Source organism: Dryobates pubescens, chromosome 2, assembly GCF_014839835.1.
Source record: "Dryobates pubescens isolate bDryPub1 chromosome 2, bDryPub1.pri, whole genome shotgun sequence".
Lineage (NCBI taxonomy): Eukaryota > Metazoa > Chordata > Aves > Piciformes > Picidae > Dryobates > Dryobates pubescens.
In genome coordinates, this window is record NC_071613.1 from 45,502,732 (window position 1) to 45,529,766 (window position 27,035).

At 48.4% G+C, this 27,035-nt stretch overlaps 1 protein-coding gene across 1 annotated transcript in view; it reads right to left on the reverse strand.

Moving 5' to 3' along the window:
- SLC12A8 (solute carrier family 12 member 8) overlaps window positions 1-26,638 on the reverse strand; it is a 61,141-nt gene extending 34,503 nt beyond the window's left edge. The window contains exons 1-5 of the mRNA XM_054176532.1: window positions 26,602-26,638; window positions 20,606-20,827; window positions 19,697-19,843; window positions 15,709-15,900; window positions 11,723-11,954 (exon numbers count right to left, since the gene is read on the reverse strand). Coding sequence (XP_054032507.1) covers window positions 11,723-11,954; window positions 15,709-15,900; window positions 19,697-19,843; window positions 20,606-20,674 — 640 coding nt within the window. The 5' untranslated portion in view covers window positions 20,675-20,827; window positions 26,602-26,638. The remainder of the gene's footprint in view (window positions 1-11,722; window positions 11,955-15,708; window positions 15,901-19,696; window positions 19,844-20,605; window positions 20,828-26,601) is intronic.
- Window positions 26,639-27,035: the final 397 nt, after the last annotated feature.

Consider the following 27,035-nt stretch of genomic DNA (forward strand, 5'->3'; position numbering starts at 1 on the left):
CTGGAACAGCTTGAGACTGTGTCCTCTTGTTCTGTTACAGGTTGCCTGGGAGAAGAGAGCAAGCTCACCTGGCTACAACCACCCTTGAGGTAGTTGTAGATGGCAATAAGGTCTCCCCTGAGCCTCCTCTTCTCCAGGCTAAACAATCCCAGCTCCCTCCGCCGCTCCTCACAGAGCTTGTGTACAAGACACCTCACCAGCTTTGCCATCACTATTCCCACATTCTGCCCTACTGCTGCCAGCCTAGCACAGGGCAGGTGGAGGCAGAGGTGTATAAGAAAAATGTGGAAGGGTCAGGAAGGAAAACAGAGAGAGGGAAGCAGCAGTGGAGATGGGCAGAGGGCAGTATGGTGTTTTTTCCATGCTTCCAGCCCATTGCTTAACTTGCTGTGGGCTGACACTCAGTGAGGTGCATGAACACATTGTCACTAGAAAGTCCTAGTCCTCTAAGAGACAGGGAACTGGTGAGTCACAAAAGCAAAGCATTTTAGGACACAGAGCTGTGCTAGTAGGTACAGAGAATAAACATGACCTTAGCTGAACTCATACAGGGATACAAAAAATGTTTTAACATCTTCCAGAACTTCCCCACCATCACCTTTGGATATTGAAGTTTTGGCTAGAAGACTGGAAAGAAACAAAAGTGTAAGAGAAGTGCTGCAGGGGAGCAGAGCCTGAGAAGAATGGGATGGAGTGAAAAGATCTATGCCCCTGTCTTGTAACAGATACCACTAGGCTCATCTGCTCAGGGGATCACACTTGCCAAACCCAGACTGCCTTTTTCTGCAGCCCAAGTGCAATGTGTGTGCCATGTGAGCCAGATCTTAAACTAGGCAAGAGGAATTTTTATGATGAATGCATGCAGGACAGTGACTATGCAGTGATAAAAATGCAGCTAGTACACAATTAACACAATGGCACGTGGCCACACTGACAAATCTGTGCAGAAAGACTGCAGAGCATCTGCTTGAGCTACCAGGGCACTGAGAGACGAGAGATGTGGGAGCTCCACAGCTCTTGCTCTATCACACCCCAACCCAGATCACCATTGGCAGCCCCAAGGACAAAGTACTCAGAAGAAGAGGAGGCAAGAGTGGGAAGGGACAAAATTCCCTCTGCAAATTCATCCCTAAATCTCAGTTAAACACTTTTGCTATCAAAAGAGTTCAGAGTGATCACAGACCCCAAGCCACAGGCAGTGGGAGCAAAAGCAGCACCTCTGTCCTTGCTGTCTTCTCACATGGCAAAAGCATGCCAGCTGAAAATTAAGCACTGGGTGCCACGGCCACCTCTCCCCACACCTCCCTGCCCAAGGCAAGTGGTATCCTCAAAAATGCCAAACCAAACCTGAGCAGTGAAAGGCAGCCCAGGGCGGGGAGAGAAGCCCATTGCTATTTTTCCTCTTGTGGTGAACAAAAAAAACTCCTATTTTATCATCAGCACTAGGGAGTTGGTTTCATAAACGAGAACAAACAGCAAACTTACGTGTCAAATTCGTCAGAGCTGCAAGCAGCAAGAGGTGGGTGGGATCAGAGCAATTTTAAAGACAGAAGGATAGGAGTTCCTTTAACCAGGACTTTCTCTGCACCCACAATAAGGCTGGCAAACCCAAAATGAGAGATTATGTGAAGTCTGTAATCGAAGGAGCAAAAGCCATAGTTAAAACAACCTAAAAAGGCCAAGCCCTGAGAAAGGCAACTCAAATCCCTTATCTTTTGATGGAAAAGAATGTGCTCCCTGAGATTAATGACGTGTTTACCAGAAAGGAAATTGCCGCCCTTCTGAAGCAGCGAGTGTTTGTTCCTCCCAAGCCCCTGTTTTCTGCTCCAGAGCTGATCTCCCAAACCTCCTGTTTAAAGTCAACACACAATACGGCTTCCTGCTGCCATGGGCTCTGAGGGATCCTACCATTAACCCTCTCCCAAAACCCACCCTCCACAACACCTGCCTGTCCCAGCCACCACTGGCAAGGATGAAAACAGGGCATTTTGGTCACGCTCTGAGCACTGGCACAGAGACAGGCATCACACTGACGGCTGCCAGCAACCTCACCGCAGGGTGATGAATCACCCTCGTGCATAAATATTTCTCAGCCAAGCAGATGAATTAGCAAGTGTGGAGACTGACAGAGCTGTCAAGGGGAGGCACTCACTTGTCTTGCTCTTCTCCAAAGTCTCCAGACACAGCAGGCGACCTCTTCTCAGGTTGCTTGGGGTTTCGTCAGCACGCCCTGCAGCCTGGCCTGCCACAGGCTGCTCTTGGAAAGAGCTTTAACACCAGCCAGTGTCATGGCCTGCCTCGTTATGGGAGGCATGGAGGAGCATGGAATTTGCAGGCTGAAAACACTCAAGTGGTTCAAGAAAGTCTGGAGCAGAAGATCTGTTTGAAGAAACCTGCATGAAACTCACTCAGGGGCCACCAGTCCTTTGCATACATGGAGACTCAAATATTCACACACACGCCCCTCTGGTAAATGCACTCATACTCCATCCCCCATCTCATCATGGAGCATCCCAGCCATGAGAGTCATCAGGTCATGAGCATCCTGCTCTCCCTAAAGCCAACAAGCCTGAAACAATGGGTGCTGGCCAGCAACTAAAAATAGCACAGAAGACAGAATAAACAAAGGGAGCTGCTTAAAACTATCTCTGACTTTTGTATGTAGCTAATGGGGCAATTTTCATCCATGGAATGCTGTCACCTCTCTCAGATTGTGAAGCAGCCTACGCTTCCCCTGAGCTCTCCCCAGTCACATCATGTCTCCTGCAGGACCAGGCTGAGTGGGAGGAAATGCTAATTTCTGCCCAATTTCCCACATGCCTTCTTTATCTCCACCTTGGCTTTATCTCCACCTTGGTGGAAAACCACCAGCATACACAAGAGCACACACACACACAGAGCCCAAAAGAGCCCACACAGGCAGCTCCTCATCACAGAAGGCCAGCACCTTGGCACTGCTTAAACAAAGGAAAACTCAGGAATGTGTCTGTAGAAGTAGCTAGCAGAGCTGACTGGCACTTATTCTGTCTCTACAGGTCAGTGGGGTTTAATTATAAGAAGAAGAAAAAGGATGTTTTCCACAGGTGGGTGGAAAAATCTGCAATTTTGATTAGGAGAAAAAAGGCAGAGATTTTAACATGGGCATTTCAACTTTATGAAGTCCACTTATGTTTTATGTTATGTTATGTAAAACATAAGCAACAGACTTGCCATAATATATAAAATCCTTCCATTACCATTTTACTTTTTGATGTGGTATCTGCTACCTGGCCTGTTGGGCAGTATTTAAACCAGCCAGTGGAAATGCCTTTACTCACTGCAGAGAGGATGAGAACTACAACATCCATTGCTTCAGCCTTTTTCTAGGAAAATAGTTTGCCTCAACGGGATAATATTATTAATTATAGAGTGGTATTCCTTAGAAGTCATGCCCAGAGTCCCTGGTTGTGGGAGGCTCTGCAGAACTTTGATGAAAAACCCCAGCCTTGAGAAATTAGAATTTAGGCTGAGTCAAAGGCACAACAATTGGAGGAAAATGAGCAGCAGCTGAACAGCAACGGTGATGACACACATCCTTTGGACTCCTTGGAGTGACCTCCTTTCTAACATCGAGCTGCTCCATGTATTGCTTGGGACAAAGCCTAATCCATGCCAGTCAAATCCCCATCTTTCAAAAGAAAGCAGTTAACCAAAATGTGATATGGAATGTGTGCAGAGAAGGGCCGTGAGGATGATCAGAGGGCTGGAGCACCTCTCCTATGAGGACAGACTGAGAGAGTTGGGGTTGTTCAGTTTGGAGAAGAGAAGGATCCAAGGAGATCTTATTGTAGCTTTCCAGTATCTGAAGAGGGTCTACAAGAAAGCTGTTGAAGGACTTTTTAGGGTGTCAGGTAGTGATAGGACTAGGGGGAATGGATCCAAGCTAGAGGAGGGGAGATTTAGATTAGACATTAGGAAGAAGTTCTTCACAATGAAGGTGGCAAGATACTGGAACAGGTTTCCCAGGGAGGTGGTGGAAATCTCATCCCTGGTGGTTTTTAAGGCCAGGCTGGATGTAGCTCTGAGCAACCTGATCTAGTGGGATGTCCCTGCCCATGGCAGGGAGAACTAGGTGATCCTTGAGGTCCCTTCCAACCCTGACACTTCTGTGATTCTGTGTGTAATTCTGTGATAATCCATCATCCCCTGCCATGGTCTGCAGACTCTTCTGCCATAATCATGACTAAGGCATCCTATACTTCCAAATTGTGGACCTGTTGAACAGATGACAGTGATATTTCAAAATAAAACTACTCCATTGTTGATTTTTGTGATTCAGTGTCAAAATAATAGTTTCATTTTATCTTTGGGAGGTTTTCATTATCCCCTATATCCCCTACAGCTTGAAGTCTAGTTTCAGACTACTAGGCAGCAATTCCAACAGCATTGGATTTTGGAAAAGTTGTACAAGATGTCACCTAAAGGATTTTTTTTTTTCCCTTGTTTGAAACTATTAATTGAATTCAGTTTAAATCAAATACATTTTCCCTACCAAACATAAAAAAACCCCACATTTTTCAATAAATGCATTTCCCCTTTGAGTAGAATAGAAAGCCAGTAAGACCTTATTGCTCTCTACAATTACCTGAAGGGAGGTTGTAGACAGGTGGGGGCTGATCTCTTCTCCCAGGCAATCAGCACCAGAACAAGAGCACACAGTCTCAAGCTGCAGCAGGGGAGGTTTAGACTGGATATTAGGAAGAAATTCTTCATAGAGAGAGTGATTGGCCATTGGAATGGGCTGCCCAGGGAGGTGGTGGAGTTGCCATCACTGGAGGTGTTTAGGAGGAGACTTGATGGGGTGCTTGGTGCCATGGTTTAGTTGATTAGATGGTGTTGGATGATAGGTTGGATGCGATGATCTTGAAGGTCTCTTCCAACCTGGTCTGGTCTATTCTATTCTATTCTATTCTATTCTATTCCGCCATCATTCAGGTCAGTGAAGGTACAATCAGACTAAAATCTCTTATGAACAGCCAAAAAGGGCCAAAAATTCTCTTAACACAAGACAGCAGAGATGATGATAAGCAGTAGATAAGGATCTATGTCAAATGCAAAGTTTTCTCTTTAGCCTAGGAGAAGAATGTGAACTAGAAGTGAGAGGATAGAGAAAGAATTTAATATCCAGAACTTATCTTTATAATTTAAATCCATGAATTAGGAAAGTTGATTCAGGGCACAGCTGACAGTGACTGGAATTAAACACTGAAGGAAAGAAAAAGAGGAAGTAAAATACCTCCATAATTTGAAAATAACTATGTAGCTGCACCAAAAAAAAAAAGAGGGGGGGATATCTATACCATTAAATAAAGCTGTCCCACTTAAGCACAGCAATGGGGAGAAATGGAGAGGTTATGGGATGCCATGTATCTTTCTTAAGTCAGTTTTATTAGGTCTCTAGCCTTGAAGAATGGAGAACCTGCACAGGAGGTATTTTGGAGGGAGGGGGTGGGAAAAGCCCACATGAAGGCAATGTCCATCTGGGGCCAAAGCCAGCAGAGTTATTTCAGGATTTATTTACAAGCTCTAGGAGTCTGGTGGGTGCAGAAGGACAGAGACCCACAAACCATGAGCCCGCCTCCCATTCTCTTCACCCACCTTCCAGTAGATGCTTCAGGGTGATGGGCTTAGAAATCCCACCTGGCCTCAGAGGAATGGGGGCACAATATGAGCAGCAGCTGTGCCAAGACCCCAAGCATCCACCAGCAGGCAAGACTACTGCTCCTCCACAACGTCCTACCACCAGGTGTCCTCCAGGGAGGAAACACCAGGAAAAAAACTACCTACAAGCAAGGTGTCAGAGTGGAACCACACAGCCAAGCTTGCCTCTCAACCTATGTTTTTATAATTATTGGTGGGTTTTTTTTCCCTTTTTAAAATAAACCACTTTAAATACCCACTTCAGAGAGCCTGGGCAGAGTGGCACAGCTTTCCTCTCACTATCTAAATAAGGCCCCTAACAATGTTATCACTTTTCAAAACACATATGTCCCACAGCTCCTAGCCCAGACAATTGGCAGGTAACCAGTTAATAAATGTCTTCGCCAGACTGTTGAATAGCCTGGCCTGGACTCAAGAGTGATGTCAGGGCCATTCAATGCACTATAATTGGAAAAACCTGGGGAAAGCAGGCCTGTGTTTTTTAATAAATAAAGAGCATATTAGCAGCCTCCTGCTTTTTATTCACCGTGGTGTCTACCTTGTTCGGTAGCAAAGTGGGAGCTGGGGTTTTTTCTTTCCCCCCTGCTGCCGCTCACTCAGTGATTTCTACTTGGAATTTGATGCCAGTTTCCAGATGTGTCTCAGGCCAGGAAGTCAGCAATCAGCCTGGATAAAGCCTCTGGGATTAGCTGCAGATCATCTTCTGACACACACATCCTTCCTGCACCCTCTCTTATGAAATTGGGGCACACCCCTCGTGCCCAAAGGATAAAACAAAACAAGAGAGGGACAAGCAGAAGGCCCTGATCACGATGCTTTGGTCGCTTTCATATTCAATATGTGTGAATATAGCTCATTAATTCGATCCATCAAAGCCCCCAAAGCACCGTTTGAGGGATTTTTACACCACTAGAGTGTTTATATGCATAAATCACTTGAACAATTGAAGGTTCCTCTGTCTGCTGGAGCAGCCCCAGGCAAAGATCCTCTCCCACAGCTCCTCACCAGTGGTACCCACAGGAGAGCATCAGCTCCACTGGCTCAGACACAGAATGCCTGAGAGGGGTGAATCTTCCAAAGGATTCACCCTTAGAGAAAGAAGTGAGGATGGTAAATTAATTTCTGGGCTCTATATGAGTGACTTTTCGAAGCTAAAAGCCAAGTGGGTGACATGAAGGATGTGGTTTGTGTGGAAAATAATCTCAAGCAGAAATACCCTGACAGCAACATGCTTTTCAAGCCTCCCCGTGTCCCTGAGAAACAAACAAGCCCAGCTTCCCAGCTGGGAGCAGAGGAGCTCAGCCCCATGCAGCTGGTCTCCACGCTCACCCCAGTACACATGATACTGTCTACTGCAGGATGGTGGGGGGATCCCAGCCCAAGGAGACCAAATAATTGAATTCCCAGCAAAGTAATTTATTTTTTCCACCCCCAGGCATTTAAGAGGCTGTTGTTGGGCCCCTCTTGCTCACATTGCGATTCCTTTCATCTCCCCAACAAAGCACAGCCAAATTAACACCAGCCCTACCCCCAATAACCATCCCCTCCACACACCCTCCTGCAGCTGCTCTGCTTTCACAGGGCACCTGAGAGCCGCTGCCAAAACAGGAAAGCAGGCGCCTAATTGAAAAGGGAGTATTTGGGAGTCACCCTACACAAAAATTAGCAGAGATACACTAGGAAAATAAAAGAGTGGGCATTCAGGGCAGGCTTATCTTCTTTTTTTTTCCATGATTCTAACGTTTGGGATGTGAAAAGGCCAAAAAGTTTCACATACTGTTCTAAGAAGCAGGTCAGGGAGAGAATAGAATAGAATAAACCAGGTTGGAAGAGACCTTCTAGATCACCGCGTCCAAGCCATCATCCCACACCACCTAATCAACTAAACCATGGCACCAAGCACCCCATCAAGTCTCCTCCTAAACACCTCCAATGATGGTGACTCCACCACCTCCCTGGGCAGCCCATTCCAATGGCCAATCACACTTTCTGTGTAGAATTTCTTCCTAACCTCCAGCCTAAACCTCCCCTGGTGCAGCTTGAGACTGTGTCCTCTTGTTCTGGTGCTGGTTGCCTGGGAGAAGAGACCAACCTCCACCTGTCTACAACCTCCCTTCAGGTAGCTGTAGAGAGCAAGAAGGTCTCCCCTGAGCCTCCTCTTCTCCAGGCTAAGCAACCCCAGCTCCCTCAGCCTCTCCTCATAGGGCTTGTGCTCCAAACCCCTCATCAGCTTTGTTGCCCTTTTCTGGACATGCTCCAGCAAGTCAACATCCTTCCTAAACTGAGGAGCCCAGAACTGGACACAGTACTCAAGGTGTGGCCTAACCAGTGCAGTGTACAGGGGCAGAATGACCTCCTTGCTCCTGCTGGCCACACTGTTCCTGATGCAGGCCAGGATGCCATTGGCCCTCTTGGCTGCCTGGACACACTGCTGGCTCATGTTCAGCCTACCATCGACCAGTACCCCCAGGTCCCTCTCTGCCTGGCTGCTCTCCAGCCACTCTGACCCCAGTCTGTAGCTCTGCATGGGGTTGCTGTGGCCAATGTGCAGAACCCGGCACTTGGATGTGTTGAATCTCATGCCGTTGGATTCTGCCTTTACTTTCACTTGTCCCCCCAAAGTAACTCAGGTTGACTTTGAGGAATGGACCTCTGGAATTAAAAGCTAAATGTACATGAACTAAGGAAACCCTGAACTGCTACTATGCAATTGTATAGTAAGTGCTGGGTCTTGGTTATGGGTTGAGAAGTTAAGCACTGCCTGATTTCAGGTTGTCTGTACTAGTTTTGGTAAAAACAGTAAGCTCTGCCTAGAGAGAAAGAAAAATATGGATGTTTTCTGTCAAAAGGAGGAAGAATGGGGGTCTCTGTTTCTGGTGGTGGGACTGAATTTTAAGATGAATGGCCAGAGATAGCTCAGCAAGGATGGTTTTCAGCCACAACAGGAGCTCTGCTCCTTTCTACCCACCCCTGGCCAAGATCCTGGCCTGAGACTGTGACCATCCATCCCCTGGGGAAGCACCAGCCACAGCCAAAGGGAGGATTTAGGATTAACTCCAAAAAATCAGCAAGTTCCACCCAACCCAGTGGAAAGGAATGAAAGCCCTTGGGGCCAGACAAAGGGACACTGAGGCCTGGTGGGGAACAGGCAGGCAAACCTGGCAGGGAGGATGCAGCTCAGCAGCACTGGGACAAGCAACCCAGAGTACTCCCTACCTGCTGGAGACACTCAGCTCCTCCAGCCCCAGCTCCAGGCTGAAGGAGCCTGTCTGGCTCTCAATGGGATAAAAAGGAGAGAAAGCAGTGGGAAGCCCTGCTGAGAAGCCCCCTTTTGTGTAAACACACTCCATCCTCAGACTAAAAATAAAGGCAAACCACAGGAAGGGAGTGAGTGCTTGGACAATATCCGATTTGGTGTGTGCCTGGGTGTGAGCTGAGGGAATGGGGAGAAGAGCAGAGGACTCCACCCAGCCCAACCACACAAAGACAGCCGTTTAAGATCTTCAAGATGGACAGGCATTCCTGGAGGTTACTGAAATCCAAGTAACTGCTGCTTGGCAGACGCGCAGCCCTTTGGTATGTGCGCAGCACTTGGAAACGTTAAGCGAGGGAAAAGGCTGCCACGGCAAGCAGGAAAGGCAGGATGACTGCACCAGGCCCATTTTACAGATTCAGAGATCAAGACCTGAGGCTGTGAACTGAAACTCCATAAACCTGTCACAAAGTAGGGAAGCAACCAAGACAAGATGTCAGATGAAACCTTTCCAGATCATGAGTCTCTCCTCAAAAATTACCTCTCCCTGCATGCTGCCCTTCACATCTCGGTCACTGCTGCAGCTGAAGAACCAAACCCAAAACAACTGCACAGACATGAAGGCTGCAGAGAGCCGATCACTTGACTGCCCGCCACAAATGGGTCTCAAAATGCTTTCTCAGGTGCTGGGCTCAGATGCACTGCCCTCTCCCATTGCCATCAGCCAACCCTCAAGAATGGAGCTCCACCAAAACCTTCACATGCTACCCGCAGCCTCTTTACATGAGGGATGCTGTCCTGAGGGGTGCCGTACGCCCACAGAAAGCACACAGGACAGCGAGGAGGCTTCTTTGAAGCCCAGCGCTCACCGTTGGTGCTGACACACCACTCAGAGGCCTTCTGGGGAAATGCAGGACGTGGGAAGAGCCAACCGTTCATCCTGTCGCTAAGCAGTTCTTGCACACAGAAGCGGACTGTAAAAGCAGAGAAATCCACTGCTCTCCCCAGCCAGTTTCATGGTTGCAGGTCCAACCATAAGGGCAGTGCTGCCCCAGGGTACTTGTATGTGGGCCTTCGATCTGGCTACCATCAGTCCAGTGTTTTATCATGCACTGATACTCTCTTTTTAGTCAGCCATTACTAAACTGTAGCATCTGCAGTGCTCAACTGCCCTGTTTCCTTTCCTATTTTCTGTAAGAAGGAAAATGACATAGTACTTGGCAGTGGAAGAAATCAAAGACAACTAAGCTGACCTCAACTTGGGCATGCTTCTTGCTGATGTTTGTATTCTTCTAATTCTCTTCTCCTGTTCCCATGTCCACTCTTCTACCATCAGGTCTCATCCTAAGCATTCGTTTACTCTCTACTATTACAAAAGTCACTAGGCCTGCATTAAAGGTCTCCTCTGAGTACAACCACAGCGCAAACCTTCCCCTTCAATTTCCTTCAGAAAGCAACTTCCTATGAAACACAGCTGCTTGGAGCAGAGCAGTTGCTTTCTCTGCAAAACACATCACACCGAGCACAACCATCCTTATTTCATTTGCAAGTGTCTGCTGAGACTTGTACTGGCTTTCATTTGGGCCGTTTCTTGTACGCTAAATATAAAAGGAAAATGCCTTTCCACAAGGCAGGCTCTCTCTCTGAGCCGGGGGAACAGCTGCTGGTGCAGCAGCTTCTGTCCTCACCCCTTGCACACCACACCAGCCCCGCAAAAAGTAACACCGCCGCACGAAAAGGCAGCTACACAACTCGTGCTAGGAGCGCCGGTCTAACTCAACTCCTACCGCCTGGTTCGGAGGCTGAATCCCAACCCTAAACCAAAAGTGAAGATCTTGCCTTTAAACCGACTTTAGCAGGTCACTTGGAAGCCCCTAAGGCGCTGCTGGACACAGAGGAAGCCAAGAAAAAGGTGACACCTTCTGTTTACTCAGCTAATTGCACTTCGTTACTGCTGGAGTGGCCGCTGCGGCACTCGAGGACTACTTCCGCTGCAACTCTGCATCTTGAGATGTGTCTCCCGGCAAACAATTCTCGGCTATGAGGACACAGGAAGGGGGCTCAGGATACAAGCAGGGCTGCAGGTGGGAGCCCTGAATCTCTGCCTTTCCCAAGCTGGAGCCGCTGCTGGGGGCTGGAACGAGGCTGGGGAAGGTTAACAGGGGAAATCACAGTATCACAGTTGCAGCATCACTGTGACTTTTGCACTCACAGCTCCTTCAAACCTAAGCAGTCACCTACTCTAGCCCACCCAGCTCCCTCCTCAGCTCCCCAGCATTGCTCTGGGCAGCAAATCCACCACTGTGCTGCCTGGATCCAGTGCTAGTGACATAGCTTGCCACAGACAGGGTACAAGTGACCTGGGAGGCCTCTGGGGAGAAGATCTCCTTAACATAAAGTCACAATTGTCTGTTTTCATAGGCACGATGCTTAACACTGGAGGAGTTAGCAGAAGACTGCAAAGAGCTGCTGCAAAAACCACCTCTCTCTTGGTGGAAAACCTCAATCCAGTACAAATATAACAAGCACACACATTCCTGTGGTTACATACCTACAATAATAAGGTATCTTCAGTCCTGCTCTGGAAATACATATACTCTTTGCAAAATTACAAGTTGCTTCTAAAAGATTGGAACCAGAGGATAAAGAACATGTCTGGAAGCACTGAACTCTACTTCTGCCCAGATGTAACTTTACAAAGACACCTAAGGAGAAAACCCTGGGGGACTAATGCCTCCTGACCCCAATGTGGTGAGCTCCTAGTTTTACCTGGATCAAGGTGTGTGAAGGACCCAATGACAAAGTCCAGCGTTGAGACAGCCAGTAAGAAGAGCAGCAGGAGCTGTAGCCTGATGATCCACTTCACCCCAGCCAGGTTGATCCCCAGCAGGCCCAGCAGGACAACCAGGGATATCCCACGCACTGCCCAGATGTTGCTGAGGCTTAGGACATCTGCAATGGACTCTGCAAAGCCAGTGATGTACATGGCACCTGCAACACACTGAAGGATGGAGCCCTGTGAGTGAGTGCCCCTTGGTGTTCAAGAGGGGATGGGATGTGGGACTTGGTGCCATGGTCTAGTAGTCAGGAGGTCTTGGGTGACAGGTTGGACTTTGAGGTCTTTTCCAACCTTGTTGATTCTATGATTGGGAGAAAAAAGGATCCCCATTTGTAGCTCCCATGCTGGGCTAAGGAGTCTCTGTTCAGACAGATATTTGCTACCACAACACAATCTTCCATGTTACTCTGGCCTATGGGGATTGAACCTTACTGCTGTAAGACAGCACACTGCCAGGGCAGCACCCCTGCTGCTGGGCACTAGGGCCAGAAGCCCAGCACCTTTCCACTGGCTTTAAAATTTACCCCTATTACTGCTCCAGGAGAAACCACACTTGCTTCTCCATGGGAGAAAAGAATCAGACACTGCATTTCTTCCCTTCTGTTTCTCTGATGGTTCCCAGTTCAACACCTTCCTGAAGAACGGCAATTTGCTTCCCCCTTCATTGCCTCCCAGGGGTTATTTTTAACTCAGTGTTTAGTTTGGATGTAAAGTCTGCTGTTTCACCGGCTCCCCATCTCGTTGCTGGAACAGAGCCTGCACTTTGGAGGAGAGTGCATTGTGCAAGCCATGCTCCCCGAGCTCCCAGGAAAGCTGTTTGTTTCTTTTGCTGCAGGACAGGACACAGGCACTGCCCTGGGTGGCTGAGGGTCTGCAGGATAGGACATCTGCAGCACAGGCCTCAAATCCTACAGCATTGTCCTACAGCAGGACAGAAATCCTAAATTTCAGGATGTTTTCCTCCAGAGGTTCCCACTAGCTGATGTTTCAGCAACAACCCTTTCCAATGGCATCTCCAACAAACCAGGTCAGGACACACAGCTGCACACTGACACAGGTAAAGTGATGCTAGGTCCTGCAACCTCACCACCACACATCAATGGGCTAGGCATGTGCAGCACAGCTCCCACATGACTGGAAGGGAAAAAAATCCCCTACCCAAGTCAGCAAGAGTCAGAGCAGACACCTCCTTCACTGCAGATCCACCTTGGACTGGCCCAGCACTACTCCACTGAGGGTGCTCAGGACAAACTGACCCACACCCAGGAGCTGGGGGTTCATGCATGATTTTTGGAAAACAAGGTGTGTGGGATTCACCTGTTCAGACTCAGACACCTACAGCTTGGAAAAGCCCTGTAGATAGAAAGCAGTACCCCCTAACTCCAACTCCCTGTACCTGACCAACATCAGTTTTGCAGAAGCTTTCTTAAACTAAGTTTTCTTTCACGTCAAGGATGGCAACGTGAAAGGCCATTCTGAAGGGAGCAGAGCAGAGCAAGCCTCTGACAGTCTCAGCACCACAAGCCTCTATGAGCAGAGCAGAGCAAGCCTCTGACAGTCTCAGCACCACAAGCCTCTATGAAGCCTTTCCTCTGATGGACTACGAGCATCACCAGCAGAATGGAGGAGCTGGGTGCCCGCAAACACCCTGCTGCTCCACACAAAGCAACAGCCAGGGCCCCAGTGACACTGTGACATGGGCTGGTTTCTCATGAACTACCTGTCTGGAAATTATATCTAGGCTGAAATATGCAGAAATCAGTCCCTTGGGAGTCTTTGCAAACCACACACATTGCTGGGAGAAGAATGTAATTGATTTTCAACGGCAGACAAGCACCGTCACTATCTTTACTTTGGGGATTTTATGGCTGGACCCTGGAAAACCTCTGCTCACATAGACAGGTCTTACTTCAAACCACTGCAGGAGACTGCAGAGTAAGGCACCAAACCCCAGCCTCATGGTTAGAGGGTCTCTGTGGGACCTAGCAGGCACATGCTGCAGCATTTAGAACAATCTCATTAAGCCTTTCCTCTGAAGCATCCCAGGAGGACAGCAAAGCCCTACTGGGTCTCAGCTCACCTTGGATGAAGCAGCAGAAGCCCATCAGCCCATCTCTGCAGCAGCTCTAGGGCACTGAGCCACTTCTTATCTCCCAGGGCATCAGCAGCACATGGCCTGTAGAGCCCCTCTTGCCCTAGTCAGAGCAGGGAATGGGGAACAGCTCTCTCTCTGACCTGACTCGTTGCAGTGCTCTGTGAGCATCCTGTAGCTGGGGAGCAGCCTGAAGCTGGTGCAAAGCGCACCAGGCTGAAAGCACAGCCAAAGAGAAGGGAAAGGCATCAGCTTTCAGGAGCAGGCAAAGTGTTTCTAAGAAAGCTGCCAGCTCCCACCCCACAGCCCCCTGAGCTCAGGGAATGCCTAAGCAGGGGCTGGGGCTGTCACAGCTTAGTTTTTACAGCCTTCAGGACAGACTACAACCTGATTGCTTTCCCAGACAGGGTCTGCTCAGAGAGTGAGAGTGGAAAATATGACAGGAAGGATTCTCATGTGTGGCCCATTTCCATATCTTGGCCTGTAACTGTGTTCAGTCTGTGTTTTATGGACACTTGCTTTTAATCTGGAGTGAAAGGAGAAGCGAGGATTGTTTTCAGTTTGGGGTGTTTTTAAGGGTTTTCAGAGATTGCTGCAAGCCAGTCAGTTAAAAACAAGCCTCAATAAAAATGCTTCTCTGCTCACCACATTTTATACTGTTTATAACATCTTTATGGGGGGAGAGGGTTAAGTTACTGCAGGTTTAAGAGATTACTTTCCATTCTTTATGTTTACTGCTTGTGTGTCTCAGCGCTTCACCACCATGACAGCTGCTTGGGAGCTTTCAGAAAACCCAGGACTGTGTGTTCTGGATCTCAAAATGTCTGCGACCCTTACGACTGCCCAGCTCACCTGTCATACCAGCTCCACTTTTGCTGTCTCACAGAGAGAAGCAGCCAAGGCTTGTCCAGTCCCTAAGGGCACAGGGAGCACACTGAAGCCAAACCTGCCAGTTCACAGGCACTCACTGTGCTTTCATTGGTCACCTGGCCTCTCTCACTGGTTTAAGTCAAGTCTCTCACCAGCAAGGGCATGTCCTGGCAATGGGGGTAATTCGGACTGGGAAGGCTTGTGTTTGTTCAGACAACCAGTTCCTCCACCATTGTGACCCATGCCAGGCAGCACATTGCCATGCATGGGCTTGCACCTGGAGAGCAGAGCAGGGTTAAATGCACTCCCATGCTGTCCAACATATTGGAGCATTACACAGATTTTACTTGGAGCATTGCTCAGGGAGAGCAGAGTAGGGCTAAACGCTCTCCCATGCTGTCCACCACACTGGAGCATACAGACGATACTGGTGAAGGTGCTGAAGGGAAAGTCATATGAGGAAAGGCTGAGCGACCTGGGGGTGTTCAGCCTGGAGGAGACTTAGAGGGGACCTTATCACTCTCTACAACTACCTGAAAGGAAGTTGTATTCAGGTGGAAGTTGGGCTCTTCTCCCAGGCAACTAGTGACAGGACAAGAGGACATGGTATGAAGCTGTGCCAGGGGAGGTTTAGGTTGGATATTAGGAAGCACTGTCTCACAGAAAGGCTGATTGGCACTGGAACGGACTGCCCAGGGAGGTGGTGGAGTTGCCATCACTGGAGGTCTTTAAGAAAAGACTGGATGTGACACTTGGTGGCATGGTTTAGCTGATATCATGGTGTTAGGTCATAGGCTGGACTTGACCTCAGAGGTCTTTTCCAGCCTCAATAATTCTGTGATTACTTCCTGCATCAGGAAAGCACAAGATTCATATCAGCATTTTAAAGTTTCTAAATTTTCTTTAAGTAATGTGTTGGGTGGGTGGTTTTTTGTTTTGGTTTTTTTTAATTACCTGGCCAAAAATATAAAGGAGGCCAATGGTGCCCCCTACTTGACCTCCAAGGACAGTAGAAATCATGGAGTAGACTCCTCCACTTCCGACGCTGCACTTCTCACACACCCCAATTCCAGATAAAACTGTCACCAGGGCAACCAGGATGACAAAGGACACCAGAAACATGCCCATTACAATGCCAGTGTTCCCCTGGAATGGAAAAGGAAGAAAAAAATCAAATTGAGATCAACTCACACCAACTCTGTTGAGAAAGGCAAAAAGACCTATCTGCTCCTAGTCACAGTGATCAATGAATCTGGAGTCATTACAGAGTCAAAGAAACACAAACACACACACACCTAGTTATTTAATTAATGAAATTGCCAAATTTACAGTTCCTATTAGCATCCCTTTGAAGAAGACTGGCTTCATGCTGGAGCTGGACAGACCTTTGCATGAGCAGATTCTGCTCTGACACCGGGCTCCTGCACAAGTCACAGGTAGGATAGGATAGGACAGGACAGGACAGGACAGGACAGGACAGGACAGGACAGGACAGGACAGGACAGGACAGGACAGAACTAACCAGGCTGGAAATGACCTTTGAGGTCATCAAGTCCAACCTGCCACCCAACACCATCTAATCAACTAAACCATGGTACCAAGCTCCCCATTCCCTCTCTTCCTAAACACCTCCAGTGATGGTGACTCCACCACCTCCCTGGGCAGCTCATTCCAATGGCCAATCACTCTTTCTGTGAAGAACTTCTTCCTAACATCCAGCCTAAATCTCCCCTGGCACAGCTTGAGACTGTGTCCTTTTGTTCTGGTGCTGGTTGCCTGGCAGAAGAGACCAAAAGAGGTCAAGCAATGGCTCAGCCACCACAGGCAGGGGATCACCTCCTATTTGTATGCTTTACAATAACATGCTTAAACCCCCCCCACTTTCATAAGAAGTAGCTTCAAAACTGAACCTCTGGGGTTTGCAACAGCTGATTGGTTAACAACATCAAGCTCATGTTTAATTTTTCAGAACATTTACCTTTAAAAGCTCTGATCTTCCCAAACAATGAGATTCCAAAGGAGAAAAACCCCGAAGGCAAGACAGCATGGAAGATAAATCACACTCTCGTAAACCAGCGCACACCAGCCCTTATCTGCAGGCTGTTTGCCCAGTGGCAGGCAGCTCTCCCTCTCCCAGCACTCAGGGGAGTTGTGTGCAGAGGATTCAGCCCCACTTTAAAAAAAAAAAAAGAAAAGAAAAAAAAAAGGTGGGGGGAACCAGACCTCCTTCCTGCTCAGGGTGGAGGGAAGGCCCCAGCAGCTGCTGCTGCACCAGCCATAGTCTCAGTGGGGATGAAGAGCAAAAGCCACTGAACAAACCTTGTTGGCAGCTATTTTTGAGTATTCAGTCTGCCATTTTGGATAGATTTTCAGAAAGAGAAGGCACTTAGTAGCTCCAAAAGCATCCAAGCATCTCTTCTGAGCTCAAGAGCTTCCAAACCTCTCACACATGGCTGTAATTTATTTTCTAGGGTCAAAAGTTTTCCCTCATCCTGCAGCCCACCTTCCCCTGCTGACAAATCCCGCAGCCCGGTGTGCAGTGATTCCAGCTGTATGATCAGAAATCTCCTCCAGTGCCCAGTGCTTTGTTAACATTTGGCTTCCCTTCTCCTGCCTTTACTCATATTACAGGACATGTCCACAACCTTCCTCTCCAGCTTTGCTCCAACAATGCTCATTTCTGAGGTCATGCTAGCCTTGATGGAGTTTGTTTATCACCAGCACTAAAAAGCTGCTTCCCAACTTCAGGGCTGGTTGAAATCCCAGATTTTGTTTTTCTATTCTCTTTTTTTTGTGAAACAACAGCAACATATCCAGGATGTTGCTATCATCATAAAATCCTATTTTGGTTCAGCATCCCACTGCTTTTGACAGGGGCTTTATCTGGTCAGTGGGGAACAGAGCCAAGGTTTGCTATAAACGCAGCTGCTGGCTGGGTCAACAGCACAGTCTACTACAATCCAATGTTCCTTTTTGTTCTTTTTGTTCAACAGCTTACCCTCAGGTTAAAAGGGTTAATAAATCTGACATGATTCAGTTAAAAAAGGGGACAGGGCAGGTAAGACCACACTTGCACAAGCATACACATAGCCTTGGGCTTTTCCAGAATCTGCTGGTTGCACCAGGCTATGGCAGCAGCTAGCTAAGGGTCAATCTGATGGTTCCCACAGAAGAAAATAGAATAGAATAGCATAGAATAGAATAGCATAGAATAGAATAGACTGGAACCAAACCAGGTTGGAAAAGACCTTTAAGATCATCGAGGCCAACCTATCATCCAACACTATCTGATCAACTAAACCACGACACCAGGCACCCCATCCAGTCTCTTCCTAAACACCTCCAGTGATAATGACTCCACCACCTCCCTGGGCAGCCCATTACAATAGCCAGTCACTCTTTCTATGAAGAACTTCTTCCTAACATCCAGCCTAAACCTTCCCTGGCACAGCTTGAGACTGTGTCCTCTTGTTCTGGTGCTGGTTGCCTGGGAGAAGAGACCAACCTCCACCTGGCTACAACCTCCCTTCAGGTAGTTGTAGAGAGCAAGAAGGTCTCCCCTGAGCCTCCTCTTCTCCAGGCTAAGCAACCCCAGCTCCCTCAGCCTCTCCTCAAAGGGCTTGTGCTCCAAACCCCTCACCAACTTTGTTGCCCTTCTCTGGATATGTTCCAGCAAGTCAACGTCTTTCCTAAACTGAGGGTCCCAGAACCAGACACAGTACCCAAGTTGTGGCCTAACCAGTGCTGAGTACAGGGGCAGAATGACTTCCCTGCTCCTGCTGGAAAGGGTTAACATGAAGACCAGGAAGGAAAGCTAGACTCCCAGCAACAATAGCAAGCAGAGAAAGTGGGAAGAAAAAGTCCCCATTAAACACTGATGCTTATTTATGCATGCATGCTGGAAGAGGGTAGTGCAGTCTCACAGTAGTTGTGGAATGTTTCAGGAGATTAGGGTCCCCTGGAACTGCCAGTCCAGGCTCTGGAAATGTATAGCAAAGCCTGACTCTGTGAATGACTCAACATATGACAGACCTCTTGTCAGGGAAGCTTTCTGCCAGCAACCCCCCATGGCCCCCCTTCTCCCTTCCCTTTCATGCTAGCTTCCAGCTGTTTCAGGTTTTCCTTTATTTACTGGTATTATTATTATCTGCATTTGCTCCAGCAGTAATTTGCTTTCAAAGAAGATGTGGAAGAAAAAGAAGATCAGGATGAAAAGGGAGCTAGAAAAATCATCCCAACTTCAACACCACAATGTCTGCAGCTCTCCACAAAGGATCTAGTGAAGCTATTTTCAATACAGAGTCTTCCTGCTCCTTTTGGAAGATGTCCACTGTGTCTGTGACATGAACTTTTCCCAAAGCTCAAATTCCACCCATCCCTGGAGGAGCTTTCCCTCTTCTAAGAGGACATTTTAAGGGACAATACAGGCAGCCACATCAGGAGGGGAGCAGGAACACTTTGAGGCTCTGGTCCTCAGTGAGATAATACTCTAAATCCACAAGTGAAAGTCCCTTTGATAGTGATGCCAGCTTCACCTCGCTGAGGACTCTCCACTCAAGACATAAGGGACTTCCACACTGACACATGTGAAAGAGAACAGCTTCAGTAGTGGGAAGATGGCCAAGGAGCTGTAACTATTACAACATGCTTTACCTGAAAAGCAGGTATTTTGTCCCAACAATACAACACAAGGGTGTCCCTGTTCATTGTCAAGGTTGGATGTTGTGTTTTCCTTTTTCTTTCCTAGAGTAATTTCCTAGGAAATTACTTACAAAGGCCACTTCAGCTTTCCATTTCAGTGGAAGTTTTAGAAATGCTACAAAATACCAGAGAACATAAGCAGTGCCTACAATGAACAGCACAGAATCCAAGACAGTTGAGCAGTGATGGATCTATGAGGTAAGCAGATGAGAAGGAAAATGTGCACCAAGTCAGCACTCACCACAAGCCATCCTGTCCTCAGGAAAAGAACCACTCCAAAAATGTTGATCATGCAGGAGGTAAAGACACCATCCCATGTCCCAAAAAGCACTGGCTCCCACACAAACAGCTGGATCTTCCACCAGGGCTTGGTCTGCATTTGAGATACCTGGAGGAAAGTAAAGCCTTTGGTTCTACCACTCATGCTTTACACGCAGGCTGCAGAAGGGGTGCAACCAACAGCAGCCAGCAGCAGCTGCTCAGACAGCACTTTGCTGCAAGTTGTCTCTAAGATGAAGGAGCAGCAGAGATGCTGGGCCCTGGAAAAGAGTGTTCCTTGTAATACTCTATTTATATTCTTGCAAGATAAACAAGCCTTGGTGAATTAACCCCTCTGACTATGTCACATGGGCCAAAAACACCATTCAAGGGGTATCAGATTTTATGAAGCCTGCAGCTATATTCTGTCTCTGCTAAGCATCCCACCAAGACAAGCAGGATCCTCAGTGGACTGGAGAAGTCTCTTAGATGAAATGAAATTATAAACAGGACTGGACCAGCTGAGACTGACAAGAGTAGGTTGAGATGGTCTTCCCATCACACACAGTCATCTCTGATCAGGACACTACATTTGTAGAGGAGACACAGGACTCTGACACACAGGGTAACAGTAAATTTCAGAGCTGCTAGAACCAAGATCTGAAACTCCAGGGAAACTGCAGTTTTCCAGTTGAAACTACTCTCCCCTGCCCCCTGGAAACAAAGTGCCCTCTTTCCCTTTCTAAATAATACACCTCAGGTCTACATAGCAAAAAGAAGGGAAGTTTGTTACTTCAGTTCCATTTACCTGCCACAGAGGTGACCAGGAGAAGGTGCATAAACCATGGAGATGGGAACTTGGGCTGTGAAGACAAATGGCTCTCCCACATACCTGCTGTGCTTCCTCATGAAACAGCTCTTGGACATATCCCTCACTTCTGGCGCCATTCAGGTGGAACATCGTATCCTTTGTGTTGCCTCCAGGTGCCCAATGTGCAGCTCCAACACTACCACAGGCAAGGCTGATCCAAGCAAAAGTCAGCTCATCTCCTCAGTCAAATTATTGCAATACTGGATCCTCTGCTGCAGAAGATTCATGGGTTTACTGAACTTACTGTGAAAGTAGAAAAGACAAGAGAGAGATGCTGCTGCTTTCTCAGTTTGCAGAAGCATAAGGCTATTACCTAGACTGAGCTGGTAGCAGCTCATAGGAGATAGTGAACCAGACTGACATCACAGCAAGCAGAGAGCAATATTCCTCCAGCACCCTCCCAGCACAGGGTGGGCAACCCAACATTTAACCACCCTTGGTGGTCTTTTCTGACTCTATCCACATCCCTGCCATCCCCAGCATCCTGCAGCACTATCAGCACAGCTTCACTGTGCTCTGTCTGGGAGAAAAAAAAAGACATTCCCTTTCATTGGTTTTAAATCTGGTGCTGGTAATTTCATTGCACACCCCATGTTCCAGTGACATATGATACATGGACTATTTACTTCCCAGCACCACTCATCACAGCCATGATCACATCCTCTTCAGCTCTACCTTTTGTAGACTAGAGTCTTGCCGAGGTAACCTCTCACTTGACCTTGTTACCCTGCCCCTCTTCCAGTACAGCACAGAGACAGGATCAGAGCAGCTGACAGCTGAAGGTGTCCACCACCAAAGACCCACACTGTGCATTCCTGATGCTCTCAGCCACATTACAGAATCACAGAATGTTAGGGGTTAGAAGGGACCTTAAAAGATTACCTAGTCCAAATCCCCCTCCCTGCCAGAGTAGGATCACCTAGAGTAGATCATGCAGGAACACATCCAGGAGGGTTTTGAATGTCTCCAGAGAAAGAGACTCCACAACCTCTGGGCAGACTGTTTTCTGTGTTCTGTCACCCTCACAGTGAAAAAGGTTTTCTTTATAGTAACATGGAACTTCCTGTGCTCCAGCTTGCACATCTTCTGCATCAACCTACAGGAGTCTTTCTTCATGAAAACCGGGTCTCTTTAGCTTGGAGGAGACTGAGAGGTGACCTCATTCGTGCTTATAAATGTGCAAAGGGCGAGTGTTGGGAGGACAGCACCAGGCTCTTCTCAGTGATGTCCAGTGATGGGACAAGGGGCAACGGGTGCAAACTGGAGAATAGGAAGTTCCACATAAACATAAGAGAAAAGGTTTTGCACTGCAAGGGTGACAGAGCACTAGAACAGGCTGCCCAGAGAGGTTGTGGAGTCTCTTCACTGGAGACATTCAAAACCCACCTGGATATGTTCCTGTGTGACCTGCTCTAGGTGATTGCGCTCTGGCAGTGCAGCTGGACTCAATCTTTTGTGGTTCCTTCCAACTCCTAATATTCTGTAATTCTGTGTGACGCAAAATTGCTGGTTCCTTTCTTCATTGAGGTAGATTTTATATGGAGGTCTCCCTTTAATTGTGGAGGACTGCTGTTATACACCTCCTTCCAGCTGACGGGAAGTCTTAACTTCCTCCCAATGGTCCTGCGATGGCCATCAACCAGTTACCCACAGTCTTCCACACCAGTTGTCAAAAGAGCCTTTCTGGTCATTCATCAGCACAGCTACACCATGCCTAGGTGAGACAAAGAAGGCTGCAGCTAGAGGGGAGTAAGAAACACTCCACAGGTGTGCAGTTTGTCCAGATCATTGGCTCTCCTGAGGCTGACAGTTTCCTGGGCAGTTGACCTCACATTCTTACAAGAACCAACCATAATCACACATGACTTGTACCAGTGGCTGGACACCTTACTTGAGACCAGAGACCAAATTTGTCATGGCTACAGTATAGGAAGTTCTGACTCCTCAAGCTTGCAAGCTACAGAGATAAGACAACCAACAGCAATGTGCTTTTCCTATTGCAGAGGGACAGAGACACAGAGAAACTGCTGTGGGTCACTCAGGATTTCTGCATTAGGATCTGAATCTCAGCTCCCAGATCAGTCTCTTCACCATCCTGCCTTTATTATTCTGCTTTTAAATACCAAATAATAAATAATCAATGGTGCCACTGCTCCACCACAGCGTTTCAGCTGTGGAAGGCCTCCTGCAGCTGCGGTACAATGGTTAGCATTCGAGGAGATTTTTCTTTGCCCTGCCCACGTGGCCAGCTAAGAGCCACCAAAGCCATGACAATTCACTGATTCCCTGCTGCTCCTTCCCCCTTTTTCTTTTTTAAAGCAAATAGCCCTTCACAATATCAGGAATAGCTGCTGTTACTGGAGACTGGAGCTTCAAGCAGAGCCAAAGCAGCAGGAGCAGATGAACTCTAAGGAAATAAAGCCCATGTTTTTATGCAAATAGCCATAGCAATAACGTCAAAAAAAGGAAGATACATGATGTGATCCATAGTTACAACTGAATAGCCATATTCTCCTAAGACTCCTCAATGCAGCCCTTCCTTGCAAGAGATTTCATCAGAAAGGATGAAATCCTGAGGAGACTCAGGGGTGACCTTATTGCTCTCTACAACTACCTGAAGGGGGGTTGTAGTCAGGCAGAGGTTGGTCTCTTCTCCCAGGCAACCAGTACCAGAACAAGAGGACACAGTCTCAGGCTGTGTCAGAGGAGGTTTAGGCTGGAGGTTAGGAGGAAGTTTTACACAGAGAGAGTGATTGCCCATTGGAATGGGCTGCCTGAGGAGGTGGTGGGGTCGCCGTCGCTGGGGATGTTCAGGGCGAGGCTTGACAGGATGCTTGGTTGCATGGTTTAGTTGATTGGGTAGTGTTGGATGATAGGTTGGACACGATGATCTTGAAGGTCTCTTCCAACCTGGTTTATTCTATTCTATTCTGTCTTTCACAGCAGTTCCAGCTGAATGAAGAAAGGACAGGAAGGCTACAGCCCTGCAGCCCCATCTCAGGGTGGCTGAAAGCTGCTTGTTTGGCATGCCTGATGAGATATGCAGTTCCAAATGGATGTAGAAAGAACAGGGAGGCTACAGCCCGGCAGCCCCATCTCAGGGTGGCTGAAGCTGCTTGTTTGGCATGCCTGATGTGATGTGGGGTAGATTTGATGGATCTGTGGGGAAGGACTTGGGGATACCAGTGACTGAAAAACTGAGTATGAGCTGTCAATTTGCAGCTAATCACATAGTGGGCTGCATCAAGAGAAGCACAGCCAGCAGGTCAAGTGAGATGAAAGGGAAGTGATTCTCCTCAGCTCTAGTGAGAGCCCACCTGGAGCACTGTGTCCACTTGCAGTGTAATAGAGTAATGTAAGAGAGGTATGGAACTATTTGAGTAGGTCCAGAGGAGGACCATGAAGATGATGAAGGGACTGTAGCACCTCAGAGAGTTAGGGTTATTCAGCCTGGAGAACAGAAGGCTCCAGTTAGACCTTATAGCAGCCTTCCAGTACTTACAGGAGGGCTAGAGGAAAGATGGGGAGGGACTCCTTATCAGGAAGTGCAGCGATAGGGTGAGAGGTAAGGGTTTCAAACTGTAAGAGGGTACATTTAGATTAAATACTAGGAAGGAATTCTTTACTGTGAGGGTGGTTAGGCACTGGAACAGGTGGCCCAGAGAGGTTGTGGATGCCCAATCCCTGGAAGTGCTCAAGGCCAGGTTGGATGGAGCTTTGAGCAACCTGGTCTAGTTGAAAGTGACCCTGTCCATGGGAGCAGGCTTGAAATTAGATGATTTTAAGGTATCTTATAAGCCCAACCATTCTACCCTTCTATGATTATCAATCTGAAACTTGCATATTACAGAGAAAAGGGCTGCACACATGGATTTCAGACCTGGAGCTCACCTTGCAGGAAGTGTTGCCCTCCTAGCCCTTCAAACCCCTTTATCTCACAATTTCCTTCCTTCTTCTCAGTGTTAAAACCTCTCTCCTGCTTCTGCTCCTGTGCCCTTTCTGCTCAGCCCTCCTCCTGCTCACCTTGGTGTAAGATCTCTCTCCTCTGCGATCGCAGGAAATTGCCTCTCCACTATTGCTCCTCTGTGGCATTTCCAATGGCCAAGTACCTTATTACTCTTACTGCAACTGTTTACATCCCTCCTCAACGTATGGATCCCTTCAGCCCTGTGAAGTAACCAAAGCAAACACAGGAGGGGGTATAAGCACAGAAGTGAGAGCTGAACAAACATGTCATCACAGCTGCTGCCCACGTCCCCATCCATGGGCGGTGAGACTGATTGTGCAGTTTACAGTCTACAAGCAGCTGGTCCTTGGGGCAAGAGCCTTCCTCTTGTCCCACACAACAGCCTACCAGCACAGTGTGGTTTCCAAGTTGCTGCACAGCACCGAAGTGCTTTTGAGTGGTATTATCTATCGAGGTCACCAGCAGCTTTTCCTGCTGTACACACCAGCCTCCCCAAAAAAGGCACTGTTCTCCTCTATTATAAGCAAGCCTCTAACTCTAAAGTTACTTAGCATTACTTTTTCTAAAGTTCAAACCAAAGACAATAACCAGTCTAAAAATTAAAGAACGGTTGTTTCCATACCACTTAGCACTTGAGAGAGCAGCAGAGCATTAGCAAATCTCCTTGCAGGAACATTACAAAGGCTCACCTTCTTTTCCTGCCACACTTTTCTATGTAATTACAAATCCATATCCCAGTAAGTGACATTTCAGTGCCCTCTACATCCGTTCAAAGCAGTATTTTAATAATTGTCATGTTAAAGCCATTTCTGAGCTAAGCGTCGCTGCTCTCGGCTACTCAACAGCTGGCTGGTTTTAGAGAGGAAAGGTTAACGCCTTCCCAAACACAACTGCGTGTGGTCCCACGACCTCCAAAGCCTCCCTCCCTGTCAAAGGAGGTACTTCCAAGCTTCCCTCCCTCAAGGGACCCAGCAGCCAACAGCCCTTCAGTTTTAATAAATCCCCTCAACGCCTCTCCAGGTCAAGTTCTCAAAACCACATAATTTAGGGGACCCTGAGGAAAGCAGGAATTATAGGCAAATAAAGCAGTCATCAGAGCCAGGAAGGTAACACCAGCAAACGAGCGCTTTGGTCATTCACGTTTCCTGCCATACCCAGGACAATCGCCCAACTCGTGTTGTCTTTGCGTCCCTCTGCAGTCTATGGAACGCTGCGGAACACGGGAAGTGGGAAACAAGCCCGGGCTCACCCGGGCTTTCGTTCCCTGCAGCGGGCTGACGGCTTCGGCTCTGCAGACGCTGCGCCATGCCAACACCTCCCTCGGTGCCAACACCTGCCGCCTCCGCCGCCGGCCCTGATGGGGCTGCGGGCCAGGCCGGCCACGCCACAGCTACACCGGGGCTGCGCCCGCCCCTCCCGGAAAACGCTCCCGGTACCTGCGCATTCTTCCTCCTCTTTTTAGTGTGTGTGTCCCGTTCCACCCCCCCACCCCCCCCTTTTTTTTTTCTTTTCTTCCCCCCCGCCCTTTATTTCCTATTAATTTTTAATTTTACCCTTTTTTTTGGTCTTGTTTGCTTTGCCTTTTGTGAGGGTCTTGCTTGTCTCTTTTTTTTTCCTTTCCCTTTTCCCCCTCTTTCCATTCCTTTTGCCTTTTGCCTCCTATTCTTTCCCTTTTTTTCCCCCCTTAAGTCCCCTTTTTACCCTTTTGCTCGTCGTCGTTTTCTTTCTGCTTTGCTTGCCTATTTTTTTGCCTTTTTTTAAAATTTTGCCTTTGTTTTTCTATTTGCCTTACTTTGTGGTTGTTTTTTTTTTTTCTTTGTTTTGTTTTGGTTGTGTTTTTTTTATTTTTCACCTTTTCCTTCGTCCGTTTCCCCCACCTCCCCGAGCAGAGCTGTCGCACCACTCCAGCCGGAGGGAGCAACGAGCAAAGCCGAGCCAAGCCAAGACAGGTGCCACTTGCGCAGTCCCCGGGGTGCCCCCGCCGCTTAGGCTTGTCCCCAGCCCAGCTCGGCACCGTTGTGGGCGCCCCCGCCACCCCGTCCCCACTCACCTGGGGGCGCCTGGGCCCTCCCCTCCCTCCGTCCGTCCGTTCGTCCCCGCCGCCACCGCCCCCGGCCCGCTCTCCAGCGGTGCCGCCTCCCGGTGGGGGCCGGCCCCGGGCGCCTGCCACGTCTGCCCGGGCAGCGCTGCCCCCGCCCGCCGGGCCGTGCTACAGCTGGGCCCAGAGCTGGACCCCCCGGCGCGGCTTTAACTGCTCGTCCCGACCCGTTCCCACTCTGGGGACGCGCCGGGTTATTCCTGCCAGGCGGTGCGGAGGCGCAGCCGTGCCAAGGCGCTGGGCAGTGGCACGCCATCGCCAGGCGTGGGGGACCGGGGTAACGCGGGTGTAGGAGCAGACCTGCACTGAATCTCTGGAGTCTGACAAAAAAATACTAATGAACTGGTGGCTGTTCAGTTTCAACAGGAGGAAAAGCTGCCAGCCGC